At 37.3% G+C, this 17,825-nt stretch overlaps 1 protein-coding gene across 2 annotated transcripts in view; it reads left to right on the plus strand.

Moving 5' to 3' along the window:
• Nucleotides 1–17,825, plus strand: part of Fam13a (family with sequence similarity 13 member A) — a 315,685-nt gene that overhangs the window by 35,405 nt on the left and 262,455 nt on the right. For both annotated transcript variants that reach the window (XM_023706820.1, XM_023706819.1), the window contains exon 3: nt 3,103–3,280. In XM_023706820.1, the coding sequence (XP_023562588.1) occupies nt 3,103–3,280 (178 nt within the window). The remainder of the gene's footprint in view (nt 1–3,102; nt 3,281–17,825) is intronic.

Consider the following 17,825-nt stretch of genomic DNA (forward strand, 5'->3'; position numbering starts at 1 on the left):
AAGTATATAAGAAAATAAGTGATTTCATGTGTAGAATAATGTCCCATTTCCAATAATCCCATTATGTTATAGAAATATTGAAAAATCTGAAATCTGAAATATCTCTGGTCCCATGCATTTTTAATAGGGATAGTCAATCTGTGTTGTGAATTTTGTTTCTTACAAGGTATTTTCTCAAGTAATGCTATCCTACTTGTTCTCTTGTAAGTCTCAGAAGGTATTAAGCAATGATTTTCATAGGGAGTAAATCCTGTCTGTAGAATTCCAGCAGGCTGGCAATAATGTTTATATTTATCATGTATTATGTATTTCTGGAAACACACAAAACAAATTACAGAGTCCCAGTATATTATTATATAATCAATTGGTATGAAAGAGATGGGGAGGAATGTCATTCTAATACATTAAGGTCTTTATTGAACTGTCAATATATTTGAATAAGTATTCAAGAAGTATCATAAATGTTTACAGTTCAGGCATGAGTGTGCACCTATCAAACCTGATGATTTAGAGGGCATTTATATCTTTGCCCAGTGAGTGAATCAACCTTACATCAAAAGGAATGGAAATGCTTTTTGGAAGAAAGAGGTAGATGTCAAGATTTTTTGTTCATAGTTACTTTTGCCTTTTGAGAACATATTCAGTGATTCTTCCATTTATGTCACAAAAAACTTCATGTTATCCTGTTAAACATGTAACTCTGAATATGTCTGTCTCCCTTCCCATTATTTCTCAGTTTTATTTCCTAGAAAAGAAATACTCAACACATTTCAGAAGTTGGAAATAAATGATGAAACTGATAGTTTTTCAAAGATGTTGTTGTCATAAATACATAAATGTTTTTATTATTTGCGTTATTTGATCTAGTGTCTCCACACAATGCCTGCCAAAGGTTTTGACATTTTGTTTCAAAGCCAGGAACAAATTATCAAGACTGTTGAATACTGTTTCTATCTTTAAATGCTAGCAGTTGGATCACAGTTGTAAACAAAGAGCACACAACCATAAAAATATCAGACTTATTTTGAATTAGTACCCATGAAAAAAAATAGTTCTTTATTTGTTTATTTTATTTTATTTTATTTTTGGTATGAGGAGTCTAACTCAAGATCTGGTTGTTTTTCTTTTTAATATGATGGTACAAGGAATGAGTAGTCTTTGGTTAGTTTTTAAATCACTCCAAACTCTATTATCTACATTTCTTATATATCTCTGCTAGTTGAGATCACAGTGCAGTAAAAGCAGTGGTGTCCTAAGCAACAATGCTTCAGTCACATAAGCAGTAGTAGTAGGACCTCACCCAGGAAGTTCCTGCTGAGCTTGTATTTTGACCCTGTGCTCTGTACCCACTCAGTGTCACATGTGTGACTTTCTATGGGGTTTTTTTTCCTGTCTTTATTTGCTGCCCATAGCATTGTTATACATATGTTATGTAACTATTTTTCTTTCCTAAGGTAACATTTCCCTTACTTTTCTGTTTCTTACTCATTTGCATGGCTAAACCTGCCTTATGTAAGGAATCTAATCTGCATATTAATTAATCTGTATTAAAATTTCATTCTAAAAGTGTGGATTGTGATTATGCCCCTAAAATGTCTGATGTAAAAGATTTGTATTTTCCTTAGGTAGAAATCAACACACAGGGCTGTGTGGTGACATATGCCTGTAGTTCAGCTCTTGGTAGACTGATGCAGGAGGGTCACCATGAGATCAAGGTAGCCTGGGCCATACAGGGAGTTCAAGACCTGCCTGCACTCAAAGCAAGACCCTGTCTCTTAAAAAAAAAAAGGCACACAAAGTTGCAGCTTTACCATATTGAACTATTGACAAAATAAATCTGAGGAACTGAAAACGTTTCATATATATGTCTAGGCACATCAAAAGACATTTTTGGCTATAGGCATGATTATTAGACATTTGGAATTCTAAACCATGTAACCCTCTTCCCACCACCCATGAAGATACATTCTAAGACCCCTGATGGTTGCCTGATCCTGCAGATAGTACTGACCACTCTATAAACTATGATATTTTTCTTACCCATATAAAATTACAATACAGTTTTATTGATAAATTAACAGCAAAAATTGAAAATATTAATAAAATAATTGTAACAATAAAGCATAATCAAAAAGTTCTAAAAACTTATAAATTATTTATTTCTGGAATTTTTCTTTTATTATTTCAGGTCACGGTTGACAGGTAATTGAAACCATGCAAAGCTAAACTTCTAAGGTTTAGATATAGGGATCTAGTATATGTGACATGTCAGATGTTATTAAATAATTTTAAGGCGGGTTTTTTACAGAATTATTGCAATGGTAGAAGACCTACCAAATTGAGCCTTGCAGAAAGGGAAAGAGAGTGGACTCAATTTGGAATATGACAATGAAAAGTGGAGATTTTATACCTAAGGAATAGGTAAGAGAGAATGGATAGAAAGTTCCTAAGAGGAAGGGTCAAGGGTGAGAAGGATTTTAGCAAAACCTACCTAAGAGACCTTAAGGCTAAACAAGGTGGTGAGTCATCATCTGAAGATGAAGATGGTGTGAGAGGAGTTACTTGAGACAACACGGGTGGAGAGTTCTGGCTAAAAGGAAGCAGCAAGACTCTTGGTAAAACCAGGTTTCTGAGGATGTGTCCAAGGCTCAGAGGAAGCTGATTAGAGTTTGAAGGAGAAAAAGGTTGTCATGATTCCAGACTCTTTAGCAATGACAAGTTTCCTCTGTGTATGCATCTTGATCATTAGCTTAGTGTCCTCCCTGACAGCCCAGGGTCTCTCAGGCCACATTTTATTCAAGGAAAATATTCTTGGTTTTCCCAACATGAAGATGTGTACCCAGTAGAAGATTCAAGTATGGGTTAAAAACCTAACCATGATATAATTTGGGGGAAGAAAATGCAAAATTGAAAAGCAAGCGCATTTTATGATTTGAATAAAATTTAAGGGTTTCAAAATTTCTTGAGTAAATTTGTCAAATTTAAGGCCTCATAGACCCTGAGAAGTATTTTCTGAATAAAATGTTTGAATATATAATTTCTGTGTGCTTTAGTAGTTGCCCATGAAACATGCCTGAGAACATTTTTTTTATTCTCTTCCAGATGGCATAGATGACAGTCAGGAGAACAGTTTAAGAGACTTAATAGAAGAGCTTCCGCAGACCCACTACTGCCTGCTCAAGTATGTCTGCTGGTTCTTGACAAAAGTAGCTAAACACCATTTGCAGAATCGCATGAATGTTCAAAATCTCGCCACTGTATTTGGACCAAATTTCTTTCAGTAAGTTAATGAAATTTTGATTTTAATATATTTTCGTCTTTTTATCATAGTACTTTTGATTGGGGTTAAATGATATCAGTGATTTTGATTTGCATTCCCTGATGTTAAGCATTTTTTTCAAAAACTTATTTGCCATTTTATATATCTTCTCTTGACAAATATCTGCAATTCATTCACCTATTGTAAAATAATTTTTTATTCATTTTTTAAATTTTTTCTTCATTTGTTTTCTCTTGAGTTGTTTGAGTTCCTTGTGTATTCAGGAAATTAATCACTTTTCAGCACTTCCTCCCATTTTCTAGGTTGACCCCTCACTCTGTTGATTGTTTGCTTTAATGTGCAGAAGGTTAGGTGTAATTTCATTTGTCAGTTTTTGCACTACTGCCTCTGCTTTCAGTGTCATGTCCAAAACATGTTTGCCCAGTCCAATGTCCAGAAGCATTTTCTGTATGTTTTATTGTATGAATTTTATAGTTTTAGGTATTGTAGTTAGGACTTTGATACATTTTGAATTTTTTATCTAGTTAAGAAAAGTGTCTAATTTCTTCCTTTTGCATATGGATATCCAATTTTCATAAAACCACTTATTGAAGATATGTGTTGTCTTTGCTGCATTTGTTGAAAATCAGTTGTCTGCAAATATATTGATTTGTATCTGACATATCTATTCCATTCATCTGTGTATTTTTATGCCAATACCATGCTGTTTTGGTACCATGCTGCTTTCTTAATTTTCTTCTCAAAACTTTTACAACAGGGGTACAAAAAATAGCCATGGAGTTTTTATGCCACAACCTTACCAATTGATCTGTTCTGTTATGGCTTCTGTCTAGCTATCCCTCCAAAGCTTCATGACTCATGGAAAGTGCGGTTTCAAAGATGTCTGAAACTAGAGTATGTGATGTTGGGATTAAGAGTGTGTGATTAGTAGGTGAATCTACTGATTGGCTTGGCTTACTTCTAGCTAGGATTAAGAGTGTGACAAATAGCCTACATACAATATAAGAAAGAGTTGCCCCTTTGCTTGCCTGCCTTCTGTCACCATAAGCTGTTGCTCCTCTGCCATGTGCCATCTTGCCTTCGAACCAGGCAATTATGGACTGAAACCTCTACAAAATGTGAGCTAAATGAACCTTTCTTCCCTTAACTTTAGGCACTGGTTATATTGTCCTAGCAACAAGAAAAGTAACTGAGACAAGTTCTAACAGTTTTTTGATTGAGCATTGGGGTTTTTATGTATATAGAATCATGCAGGTAGCATTCTCCAATCTATAATTTTTAATGGGAGAATTTAATCAATTTAAATTTAAGGTTATTTTTGACATATCCCTCTATGTCTCCTAGTTGTTTTGAATGTCTTCTGTTGCTTTGTTCCTTTCTTATTCATCTTTGTGATTTGGAGTTTTCTGCATTGGTAAGGGTTTTTGTTTGTTTGTTTGTTTGTTTTGTTTTGTTTTTGTATTTTAGAGAAGGGCCTACAGGGTGTTCAGGGTCTCACTACTAGATCAGACTTGTAGTGATCTGCCTGTTTACAGCCTCCCAAGAGCTGGGATTATAGGCACATGCCACCGCGCCTAGTCTTGGTAAGGTTTTATTCTCTTTCTCTTTTGTGTATTGGAACTTGTGAGTTTTGAATTTCATTTTTAGTGTGTTTTTCATGGTTGTAGTTATTATCCTTTTCCATCTAGTGTGGGACTCCCAGAACCATTTTTTATAGACTTGTCTGTAATGATGAATTTCCCATTTTTGCTTTAGAAGTGATTTCATTTTCATTTCTGAAGGGTATTTTTTCTGGTGTGGTGGATTGCCAACTGGTACTTAACTAATAACACACAGCTGAACTAAACCAGCATGGTGCTTGGTATGGGAGGCCCACCTAAGGCTTGTTGCTAAACTGGAGAGGAAGAAGTTTGGAGGTTGGAGCTGCTGGTGGGTCTCCTGATGAACTCAGCTATTCTCATTCTTGAACAAACTTGAGACCTTGTCACTGGGAATGGCTATGGCTCATTTTGGGGGGAGCTATGATCCTTACTTTGAGCATCACTTCCTGGCTCCAGAGGGGAAAATGGTACACTGTTCAGTGTCCTGGGGAAGCTTGTCATGCTGCCCATTCTGACATAGACTCGGCTGTTCTCATCAGCAGAGGAGCTTGGGACCTTATTATCTCTGAGAATGGCTATGGTCCTTTTTAGGAAGCTCTGATTTTTATTTTGAGCATCATTTTCTGGCTCCAGTACAGATCTCTCATCCTACTGCATTGATCCTTCATCCCACTGGCACAGATTTTCTAGCTTCCACCACTGACCTTTGGGCCTTCCCAGCACAGATCCTTGAAACAGACTTGCATGAGACATGGCCATGTGAGGGGCATTGTCACTGGTTTCAGGTCTTCAGGTGAACTTATGCAGGACATTGTTGTGGGAGCCTGGCCCTCAGCTGGATTCTTTTGGTCCTTAGTGTGTGAATGGATTTCTTGTACTGTCTGTATGTAACTCTTTGGGTGACTATTATCAAGTAACCTTATAGACTATGTGTTCTGTATATAAATTGCTCCCCTTGAAACCTGACTACAACATCTGGGAATAATATTCGTGGTTGGAAGTTGGTTTTCTTTCACTACTTTAAATATGTTATGGCATTTTTTGCTGGCTTTCTGTTTTTTCTCCTAAGAAGTGTGCTATTAGTTTTTTGGGCATTTTTAATGATAGTTTATTTTCTTTTGCTGTTTTTATAACTCTTTCTGTGCCATATACTTTTAAAAGTTGATTATATTATGCCTTCAAGAAGATTTTTTTTTTTCATTTGACTCCATTAGGAGTCCTTGGAGCTGCTTCGACCTTGGAGAGTTCCCCAAAATTGGAGGGTTCCTAGCAATTATTTTGTTGGATATATTTTTCCATACCTTTCTCTTACCTTCTGGAACACCCCTAATGAGAACATTCACTCACTTTATAGTACCCCATAAGCCTCAAAGGCTTTCTTTGTCCCTTTCATTTGTTTATTTTGTCAGACTGGATTATCTAAAAGACCTGTCTCTCACTCAGAAATTCTTTCATGTACTTCATTAGTTCTGCTGTTGAGCCCTTAAACTACATTTTTATTATTATTACTATTTCACTTACTGAATTCTTTATCACCAAGATTTCTGTTCTTTCTCATTTATCTACTAAATGTCCCAATCATTTTTATGAATCATTCTAATTTTAATAAATTATGCATCCACATTTTCTTGTATCATTACTTTCCTCAAAAGTCATTATTGTGAATTCTTTTTCAGGCATCTACCAGTTTTATCTTCCTTGGAATCTGTTGCTGGAGTTTCTATGGAAGCGTTATGCTACTTCATTTTCTTATGGGTCAGGCTTCCCTGTGTTGTTATCTGAGCATCTGGCAGATGACTTTCCTCTACAAGCCTTATAGAGTGGCTTCTGCAACAAAAGCTGTCTCCTGGTGATGTGCCTATGGCTGTTAGTTGGAGGGGTGCTTTGGTGTAGTTTTCATGTAGTTCCTGGAGCTGTCATCAGTGCTAACAATGTCTATAGGTGCCTCAGTGGCCTATGCTGCAGGGATTGTGGGACTGCATTGTCAGTCTGAGACAACTCCGGCTGTCTAGGCTGATGTGCTGGCCACCCTGTATATGGCACACCCAGCTGTGGGTGTGGAGCTTCTAACCAGCTTCTGAGGTTTGTATGAGGGCAGGGTCCCTTGATGTGCCTGTGTGGGCAGAGTACAGTTTACCCAGTAGCCAGTAGGAAATGCTTGTTGGTGTCAGAGCTAGAGGGTGAGAGGTGGGGGCAGCAGCTACACTGGTGACCTGGATCACTGAGGTCTGCACAGGTGACTTTGCAGGGCTCTGCTGCTGACCTGCTCACAGAGGTCTGCCCAGCTGCCATGAGTGTGTGGGAAGGCTGAGCATCTACATCTCCGGGACTTGATGGGCTAAGATTTTGAGAACTGGCTTCATAGCTGCTTCTTGAGGTCACTGAAAGATTGAGGGCGCTTTCCAGTTGTTTTTGAGGGGTGTGGGCAGAATGAGACACTAGGGGAAGGTTGACCAGGTGCTTTCCGGGGTTTAGTAGGAAGGCAGGGGCCACCTAAGTTGTTATTTGTAGGAACAGAAGCTCTCTGGATGGTGTGGATGGTTGGGGCCACCTGGTCCGTTTGCAAGGATAGATCTTGAGTTGTACAGGGCATCTGCCTAAGGGGCAGCTGGGTTGGCAAATCATAAGATGGCTCCATGCCCAGGGTCCTGGGTGGGTAAGGACACAGTGTGGCCTGGGCTGCTTCTTCCAGGTAAACAGTGATGTGGGGACCCCACAGTTCCTGAGAGGTGGCTAAGGGTCCGTGAGACTTGCAGGCTTCTTCAGCAACAGATGTTGCAGGTGTCCATGATGTGGGTAAGGACTAAGGGCCCCCACTTACCCTTTCTCCTCCTGCTCACTAAACACGAAATCTGTGTGAGCCTGTCAGAGTGCTCAGGTAGTAGCGACCTCCGTGGCTTGGTTCCAGTTTATGCCTTCTGAGACAACTCGGCAGGGTTTTCTTAATTTTCTACATTTGCTGTGCTTTCTGCCTTTTGCATGGTCCTCCTGTGCTTTGGTATAAGCTGCCTGCATCTGATCACTCATTTTGAGAAGGAATTGGGTTTTTTGGCTGGCTCGGACTGCCTCAATGGCAGGTCTAGTAAGGCACGGGGAGCTGTGGATCAAACCGCGTCCCCTGCGCCTGACTGGGTTTGATAGCTGCATTTTGAATGAGGAAGTTCTAAGGCCTTTTGAGCTTCTTCCATGGATTTAGAACATTGGAATTTTCAAACTGCTTAAATTCATTTTATTAATTTAGAAGTTCTATTTACTTAGAAGTTTTGTCATTTTAGTTTTCCAAATTTATGTGGTACAAAGTTATATAATAATTACTTAAAATTTTAAGTTTGTTTACCTGTTATTATATCTTATTTCTCTTTTCTAGTGTTGATTTAGACTTGTCACTAGTTTTCTTAATAAAGATAGCAAAGTTTTTGCATATTTGCTATTCTTGAAGAATCCATCTTCAGTGTTACTAAATCATTTTTAAATATATTTCATTAATTTTTACTTTTATATTAATTTATTCAAGCTTCCTTGTTTTTAAAGTTTTTTTCTCTCAACTTTTTGTTATTAAAAAATCCATAAAATTTGAAAGTTAGTGTTGTGATTACATAGTTTCTTATTAACTTGAGAAAACCAACCAGGCATGGTGACACATGCTTGTAATTCCAACGCTTAGGAGGCTGAGGCAGAAGCATCGCCACAAGTTTGAGGTCAGCCTTGGCTACATAGTGAGTTCAAGGGCATCCTGGACTATATAGTGAGACCCTGTCGCAAAAAACACCAAAATAAACACCTTTAGAAAACAGGAGGATCACTGTGAGTCTGAGCTGCATAGTGAGACACTGTACCCAATAAATAAATAAATCTTAAAAATAAATAAAAAGACTTAGAAAATTAGCATTCTGTAACTCGAAAAGGAAAAACTGATTCAGTCTAAGATGAATAAATATTAGTGAAAAGTCTGAGAAGGAATACACATTTGCTGAAATAATCGCCCATCAAATTGTTAACTACGAAAGAAAACTGAAAATTTTACACTGCAGAGATTTGAAAGTAGTGGCCTGAATTAAGAAAACAAACTAGGCATCAACCAGTGTGGGGCAACTTAACATTGTACCATGCATGATAGAATGCAACATGAAGTACACAATCTCACTCGTGAAGTACTTTTTAAATTTTTTATTTTTTTATTTTTTAGGGAAGAGTCTACAGGGTGTGCAGGGTCTCACTACTAGATCGGACGCAAAGTGATCCACCTGTTTACAGCATCCCAAGAGCTGGGACTACAGGTGCGCATCACCACACCCAGTCTCAATTGCCTTCTCAGTGCTCTCCAGGGGCAGGGCCAGCATGGCAGGCCTGGGGATCAAACCCCTGGCCCCTGTGGCTGCTTGCAGGTGCTTTAATCCACTGAGCTATTTGGCCGGCCCTTCATGAAGTACTTTTGCCAAAAATATTTAACTTGATTCTAATCAAGACATTCTGGGGCTGGGTAGATAGCTCAGTGGAATAAATGTTTGCCTAGCAAGCGCAAGGTCCTGAGTTTAATCCCTAGTACCACACACACACACACACACACACACACACACACACACACGGATATTCTATGTGACTTATAGGTTACAGCAAATATAAAAAACAGAACACATTAAGCAGCACCATAAGAGACAAATTCAGATTGTACAATATTCCACAAGATAGTGCCTGCTTCTTAAAAGTCTGTGTGGTTGGGGAAAAAATGTCATTGTGGTTAAACAGAAGCAAGAGTGTGGGCAAATGCACATAGATGTGAATGAACACACACCCACAAAAGAACTGTTTTTTTATTAAGACATACTAGAGAGACCTAACAACCAGATAGAATGTGTGAACTATTGGATCCAGTTTACAAAGGGCATTAACAAACACTGTGATGACAAACAGGTGACAGGTGGAATTGCCTGTTTGGTATAATCAATGCATTATGGTTATAAAGGAAAAGGTCTTTATTTTTAGGACATGCAAGATTAACAGATGGCTGGGGGTAGATTTCAGTGGTAAAGCATATCCTGAGAAGATGAGAAAAAGATTAATAGAGACTGGATAATTGGTACCCAAACAGTGCTAGAGAGGAGGAGTAAGTGCTGTTCTGTAGCACAGGAGGATGATTACAGTTTACAACAAACTATTATGTGTTTTATGAAAAGCTAGAATAGAGGAATTTAAATACTCCAAAGAAATAATGAGATGGAAATGCAAATTATCTGATTTGATCATTGCATATTGTATACATGTATTAACATTTTAACAATGAAATTAAATTAAAACAATGAATGATAAAAAAGAAAGAACATTGCCAATATCATTATGAAATGAAATATGGCAGAGATAGTTGCATGGTACTTATTTGGAGCAAGCTAGCTGAGGTCTGCATTTGTTTGTTTCCTGAGACAAAGTCTTGCTATGTAGTTGAGGTTGGTGTTGAACTCCTTAGGTAGCTCAGACTGGCCCTGAACTCACACATTTTTCCTGCCACAGCCTCCTGAGTCCTGGGATTACAGGTATATGCTACTGCTATGGTTTGTACCTAGATGTCACCCCAAAGCCTCATGTAGCCACAGAGCAGGCTTCTAGAGTTTGTGATCAGTTCATGATTCAACGCTGGCATTATGGGCGCGAGTGCTACACCCACCCTGGGTCTCACTGTATAACCTGAACACAACATAAGGGAGGGAAAGAGGTTATCTCTCTGCTGCTGCTCCTTCCTTTTGGCTCTTGCTGCTCTGCTGTTTTCCACCATCGTGAACCACTGCCCTCTGCCATGTGCCACTCTGCCTTGGAGCCAGATGAGTATAGACTGAAACCTTGGCAAACATTCATGAATAGGACTCTTGTGTATAACTTACCTTTTTATTTCCTTGTGGTTTATTTTTAAAAAGGTAGAATTTCTGGGTTATGTGGCAACTCTTAAAATTTTTGCGTATTGAACAGATTGCTTACAAAAGTGCACCAACCTATATTCCCATCAACAGCGTTTAAGAAAACCAATTTGTTTACATCCCAGTGAACACTGCTATTGTCTGTCTTTTTTTTTCAGCTGTCCAGAGGGCTAGAAGGACAGTTTCACTGTGATTTTGATCTGCATTTCCCTGATGGCCAGTGGCATAGAGCAACTTTTCATGTGGCTGTTCACCATTTGTATGTCTTTGAAAAAAATGTCTATTTATCTCCTATGCTCACCTTTTAATCTGGCTATTTTACCTGTGTTTTATTCTTTTTGTATTTATTTATATAAATTCCACAACAGATATAAGATTTCCAGATAAATTTTTCCAATGAGAGAATTGCATGTGTGTCATTTTGTTTTCTTGATTGCATCTTTTTGATTATGAAACTTCATTTTTAAATTTTAGGTGCTAGGGAGTCAGGCCCTTGCACATGTTAGGTGCACATACTTCTAATGAGCTATATCCCCAGCCAAAAAAGGTTTTAATTTGTTAAATTCTCAATTTCTAATTTTTTGTTTTTTCTTTATGCTTTTAGTACTGTAGCTAAGATGGTTTTACAAACCCAAGGTCATGATAATTTATTTATATTTTTCATAAAGTTTATCGTTTTAACTCTTACACTTAGGCCTATGAAATTAGCTTGAGTTAAATTTCTTGATGTGAGGAAGGCATCCAGCTTCATTCTTTTGGATGACTGTTCAGTTGTCCCAGCACTATTTGTTGAAAAGCATTTTTCCCTATTGAATTATCTTAGAAGCCTTGCCAAAAATCAATTAACCAGAGTAGTTATTTCTGGACTCTCAATAAAGGTGCCTTTAATTAAAAACAAATCAGGTTGCATTAACAGGAAGATCAGGTTTATAGACTCTGTCCATCATACCACTTAATGAACTGGGCTTGTTGGTAACATGAGATGCGTGATATGACATCCTCTAACCCCCGCTGTGTTACCTTTCATTTTCCTTTTACATCTAGTACAAACTTCTTAGGGTATTCAGTATGCTTTTTAATATTTAAAAGAAATAAATTTTCTTGCTCAATAAAATTTCCAAACACAAGCAAACATCTTACCTTAGCATGTGTGTCACATGGACCACACTGTATGCCCTCCTCCGATTGCTTGGGCAATCAGTGACATGGAGACTGACTTTTTAACTTCCTTGGGAATTCTAAATGCATCTTCTTGATAGGAGTCAGAAACTCTGGGCAGGTAGCTAGTTGTGTTTACTGCTATTTAAAATGAATTTGGAAATCCGCTTGTGAAGTAATGTGAAGAGAACAAAGATTCTATAGTGATCTTCATCTTGGGTTTTTGCTGTTGTTGTTGTTTTTGTTAATATTCTAGGTACTTTGCACTATATCTATTATGTATACTTAATTAATTTTAATTGACTTAATAACAATGTCTCTAGTCTCCAATAATTAAAACAAGTTTGCCAGTCACTACTGTAAGAGGCAGACCTGATCAAGAAGTGACAAGATGTTAGGGAGGCTGTTGGGAAGCTGTTAGGGAGCTGCTGGTTCTCTTGGGCTATTCTGCTAGAGGACCTTGTTATGCTGGCTTTCCTGATAAGCTTGGCTGTTCTTGCTGGAGGAGGAGCCCAGGATCTCATTGTGACTACAGCTTATGGCTGTGGTTCACTATGAGGGATGGCTACAGTTCACTGTGAGGGAGCTCTGCTCCTCACCTTGAGCATCGCTTCTGGTTCCGGAGAGGAAGATAGTGCATAGCCCAGTCTCCAGGAGAAGCTTGTCACCTTGGTTTTCTTTATGGGAACTCAGCTTTCCTCATCCTCCAAGGAGGTCAGAACCTCCCTGTTGCCAAGGATGCCTGAGGTACTTTTCAGGGGAGCTCTGTTTCTTACCTTGAGTATTGCTTCCTGGCTCCACGTCAGATCCCTCAGCCTGATAGCGCAGATCCTTCATCCCACTGGCACCGACTGTCTAGCTTCCACCACTTGCCTTTGGGCCTTCCCAGAGCAGATTCATGAATCAGGCCTGTATAAGTCATTGTCACAGGCACTGAGCTCCCAGTTGGACTTGTTGGAAGCATTGTTATGAGCTCTAGGTCTTCAGCTAGGCTCATGCAGGACACTGCTTTGGGATCCAGGCCCTTAGCTGAACTCTTTGGCTCTTTAGTGTGTAGACAGATTTCCTACACTCTGTATAGGAATCGCTGGGTGACTCATTTTAAAATAATTTTATAAAATATGTGTCCTGTATTGTAGTGTTCCCCTTGCAAAATCTAAACTATGACAGTTTCCTTTGCCTTTTGTTTAGAACTATGTAAATTAATCCTTTTCATGCTACAAGTGTTTCAGTGCCTACCGTATTACAGTGAACATGCATACCCATTTTTATGACAGCACAGTTCATAAAACATAAGTCTTGGAAGCTGACTATAAGTCCATCAACAGATGAATCAATAAAGAAAATGTGGTATTTACATATAGTGGAGTACTACAATGCCATAAAGAAAGATAAATGAGTCATTTATAGGAAAATGGATGCACTTTGAGACCATAATGTTAACTGAAATAAATCAGACCTTCAAGCTTAAATAACTCATGGCTTCTCTAACATGAGAAACTCAAATTACAAATAAAGCATATAATAAAAGATAGATAATAGAAGTAGGTAGATAGATCTTTTTCAAATAGGAAGGAAACCAAGAGATGGAGAGAGTGGGGGGGAGGGGAAGCAAAAGGATGAAAAAAGATATGTTACATACATGTTTAAACTTCACACAAGGCGTGTTAACATTATGTAACTACAAATATACTAATAAAAGAAATTTTTGGAAAGGGTTGCAGTGCTACTCAGTAATAGCAAAAGTATTCCTGAAGCTTAAATAGATAAATCAATTTAAGATTTTGAATTATAAGGCCTTCTGCATGTGCTTCTATCTAGAATGTTACATGTTGAGTGGAGCCATCAGTAAAAATGTTACAAAAATGCTACACCTTCAATTCTCTCAGAATAACTCCCTAAGTTAGTGATACCAAATCGCTAACTCCTAACCTGCAGTTGCACAGTGTGTTTGTGTGTATGATTAGGCATTTGGACAACATCAGTAAATACTAGGTGGGATCAGCTAAATGTGTATGCACCAGTAGTGTGCATAACCAGATCGGCATAACAAATTGCAGTCGTCTTGCCTGCTAACTGCTTCTGAGCAGCTTTATTTGGTTTGCAGCCCAAATGCTACTCTTGAAAATTAGTAACTTGGATCTAAAAATCCAAGTTGTTCAAAAAATTTTAATTAACTCAGCTACTATTCATATATTTATAAACTGCTTATCATATTCATTTATAAAATGCAAGGTTTCTGCTTCCTTTTTAGCAAAATTATTGTCATCTTCCATAAACATGTTTTTGAAATACTGCAGAAGGGGTGATTGGAAAGTTTGGCTTTCCTCATTTCTGAAACTGGTTCCTTAATGGTTCCTTTGTTGCCTGCACTTCTGTGTTGTCAGGCCCCCTCCCACTTGTAACTGCGATAAATGCCTTTACAGTTGCATTTTTCCCTAAAATGAGTATATGCTTATTTTTATTACAAATTAGCATGCTCATGGCAAAATGTCCTGCAGACTAAAAAAAAATGCATAGTATAGAGATGAAAATGAAAACATCCATAATTCTACTCAGATTAAATTACTGTTCATACTTCAGTTTATGCGCATTCATATTCTTCTTTTCCGTTTGATCACATACATATTTATATTTATAGTGGAATTAAAGTTGGGATAATAAAATATCAGTATCTTGTAGACTTTATTTAAAAATTTAATGCTGTGCACCATGGCATTTTTCCATGCTTATAATTCATGTAATCATCTTTAATGGTAGTGTAGCATTCTGATATGTTGATCATATCATTTATTTGAGGCACTCTGTAAATGCCTTTTCAGCATTTCTTTCCTGGCCTGAACAGGTAGTATTTATTGAGCTGTTACTAAGTTCCTGGCAATGTTCTAAGTAGCTTTTAAGTTTTTGCTCATTTTGTCCTCAAGACCCCATGAGGTAGACACTGTTATAATCTCTACTTTGTGCATGAGGCACTGAAGCACAGAAAGCTGAACTTGCCTGAGTCATGCGGCCCTGAGAGGCTAGAGTCAGGATTCCAAATCCAGACAGCCTGGCTCCTCAGCTCCAAGCTCTTAATCACCACTCTCATTGCCTCACCCGTAAACATTTGAGGGACTGTTCTTGAACATACATTTTTTTTTCACACTTAACCAGGGTTTGTTTTCTTTCTTTCTTTTTTTCTTTTTGTTTATTTTTGTTTTTATGTACTTTGAGAAGTACACTGAAATGGGGAATTCTGTGCCCTAGAAAGGTGGCATTGATTCCTACTGTGAGCTGCTTTAGCGATAGATGAATGGGTCCCCTCCCAGGTCCATCTGAGATCGATACTGTCATTCTTGTTAACATTTGCCAGTATAATTGAAATTTTAAAAGTTTTATTTGATTATTATAGCATTGAATATGTTGAAAACTATGTTTTCCCATGTAGTTTTTCATTAATAAATTGTCTTTTCTTTTTACATATTTTAGTTTTCCTAAGTTTATAAGCTCATCTTATTGCAGATTTTAAGAGTTTCTTTAGTAATAAAACTATTAATCTATCCCCAGGCCTGCTGTGCTGGCCCCATCCCAGGGGCATGCTGAGATGGTGATTGAGACTGGACATGGTGCTGCACACCTGTAATCTCAGCACTTGGGAGGCTGTAAACAGGAGAATCGCTATGAATCCAATCTAGTAGTGAGACCCTGAACACTCTGTAGACCCTTCCCTAAAATGAAAACAAACGATTAAAACTTTTTTTTTTTTTTTTGAGGTACTAAGGATTGAACTCAGGACCCTGCTCTTGTTAGGCAGGTGCTTATTCTACTAAGCTATCTCCCTGGTCCTCTTTTGTAGTAAAACTATTAATCTCTCTTTATAGTTAGAAATATATCCCTCTGCTAGAAATGTTTCTTTTTGTAACTTTTTTAGTTGAGGTTTATTTTTTTGGTTTTGGTGCTGAGGACTAAACCTAGGGCTTCTAGCTTGCTAGGCAAGCATTCTACCACTGAGCTAAATCCCTAAGCCCTGAAATCCTTCATTGATCCTATTTACCAATATTCTTAAAAGATCTTTGAATTCAAGCATATAAGTCTATTTTTTATTTTTTTAATGTATTTAGTACAGAGTCTCACTGCACAGCTTGGACTCAGTGATCCTCCTGTTTTCAGCCTCCTCAGCACTGGGGTTACAGGCACTACCATTCCCGGTCTTGGCTGGCTCAGTGCACCCGGGAGTAGGGCCAGTGTGACATGTGGTGCTGGGGATTGAACCCTGGTCTGCGCTTGCATAATTAGGTGCTTAGTCCGCTGAGCTATCTCGCCAGCCCCATAAGCCTATTTACTAATGTTCTCATTTGATATTTTCTACAGTGTTTTAAAAATTTCTAAATAACTAAAAGTTATTAAATATTTATTTATATTTCTCATATGTTTTACTACTTAGACCCTGAATTCTAGTGACATTACTTTGCAGTAAGTATGATACAAGGATTTAGTTTTTCACTTGAATTAGTATTAGCTTGCTACCCAAGCAACATCTAAACAATAATTTATATTTTACTATGTGATTTGAAATGTCACTTTTATCATTACATTAATTTCCTAAATATATTTTGGCCTCATATTGGGTCTATTAACTTCTCTGAGCTATCTATATCTCTGGTATTAAAATCATGTCATTTATGTTTGAACATTAGGAATGTCATTCTTCCATTTTATTCTTCTTTCTTCAGGGTATTTGTAGGTAATTGCATGTGTTTTCCTAGAAGAATTTCAGAATATTGTTTCTAGATTTCACTCTTCCTATTAGCTTTTAGCTTTCAGTATAATCAAAATCTTTATACTTCATTTAATGAAATAATATATTCTTTCGCAAAAAATAATAATATATTCTTTCATTTAGTACAGTTTTTAATTATATATTATTGATCTCTTTAAATCGTAGAAACTTGAGAAAACAGAAAATTTCACAGTATACAACAGAAACTGTGGCTGGGCAGATAGCTTAGTGGAATAAGCACTTGCCAAGCATGCACAAGGTCCTGAGTTCAATCCCTGGTACCACAAAAAAAAAAGTTATACTCAAGTATACAACAGAAACTACATATAAGTCATATCACTTAGATGTAACTTTAAATTTTGACTTTATTTTCTTCCATCTTTTTCCTTATGTATATTTTATCTTTTACATGTTATCAATGTCTTATGTCTCTTTTTAAATCTTCTCTATTTTTAACAAAACTTTAAATGGTGTTTCCCATGTCACTTAAATCCTGTACGTTGCATTATGCATATGTGTACACATTTTGGACTTCTCATATAGAAGACAACAAGCCTAACATGCTTCTATTTTCTATTCATCTCTTTATCATGGTTGATCTAAAGCATTGTTACCATTCTTGGAGTTTTTTGTGTTTGTTTGTCTGTTTGTTTTTGATGGAACCAGGGATTGAACTCAGGGCTTCGTGCTTGCCAGGGAAGCGCTTATTCCACTGAGCCATCTCCCCAGCCCCAAACACTTTTGAAGGTTTAAAAAAACTAAAGTGTAGAACACACTATGCTTTAGTATTACAGGACCAAAATGGAAAGTATTTGTCTATTCCAATTAAAATGAAGAACAATCAGATATTTTTAGAAAGAAACAATCCAAATGAGTGCAGAAAACTTCCTACATAATCATTGTTGCCTAAAAATGAGATAAATAGAGGTATCAGGTTGAACCATATGAGATAGTCATTTTTTTAGCTTAGAATGGCCAAATATTGCAATTTCATACAAATCAGTCTTGTAAGAATGTCTGCTGTTTCTTGAACTAAGAACATGAGTTATATAACATAAGTATATTTGCTAAAGATAATGCCACAAATTATTCACTAGGCCAGTCTATTTCTCTTAATTGGC

Source organism: Octodon degus, unplaced genomic scaffold (genome assembly GCF_000260255.1).
Source record: "Octodon degus isolate 3935 unplaced genomic scaffold, OctDeg1.0 scaffold00272, whole genome shotgun sequence".
NCBI classification, from domain to species: Eukaryota; Metazoa; Chordata; class Mammalia; order Rodentia; family Octodontidae; genus Octodon; species Octodon degus.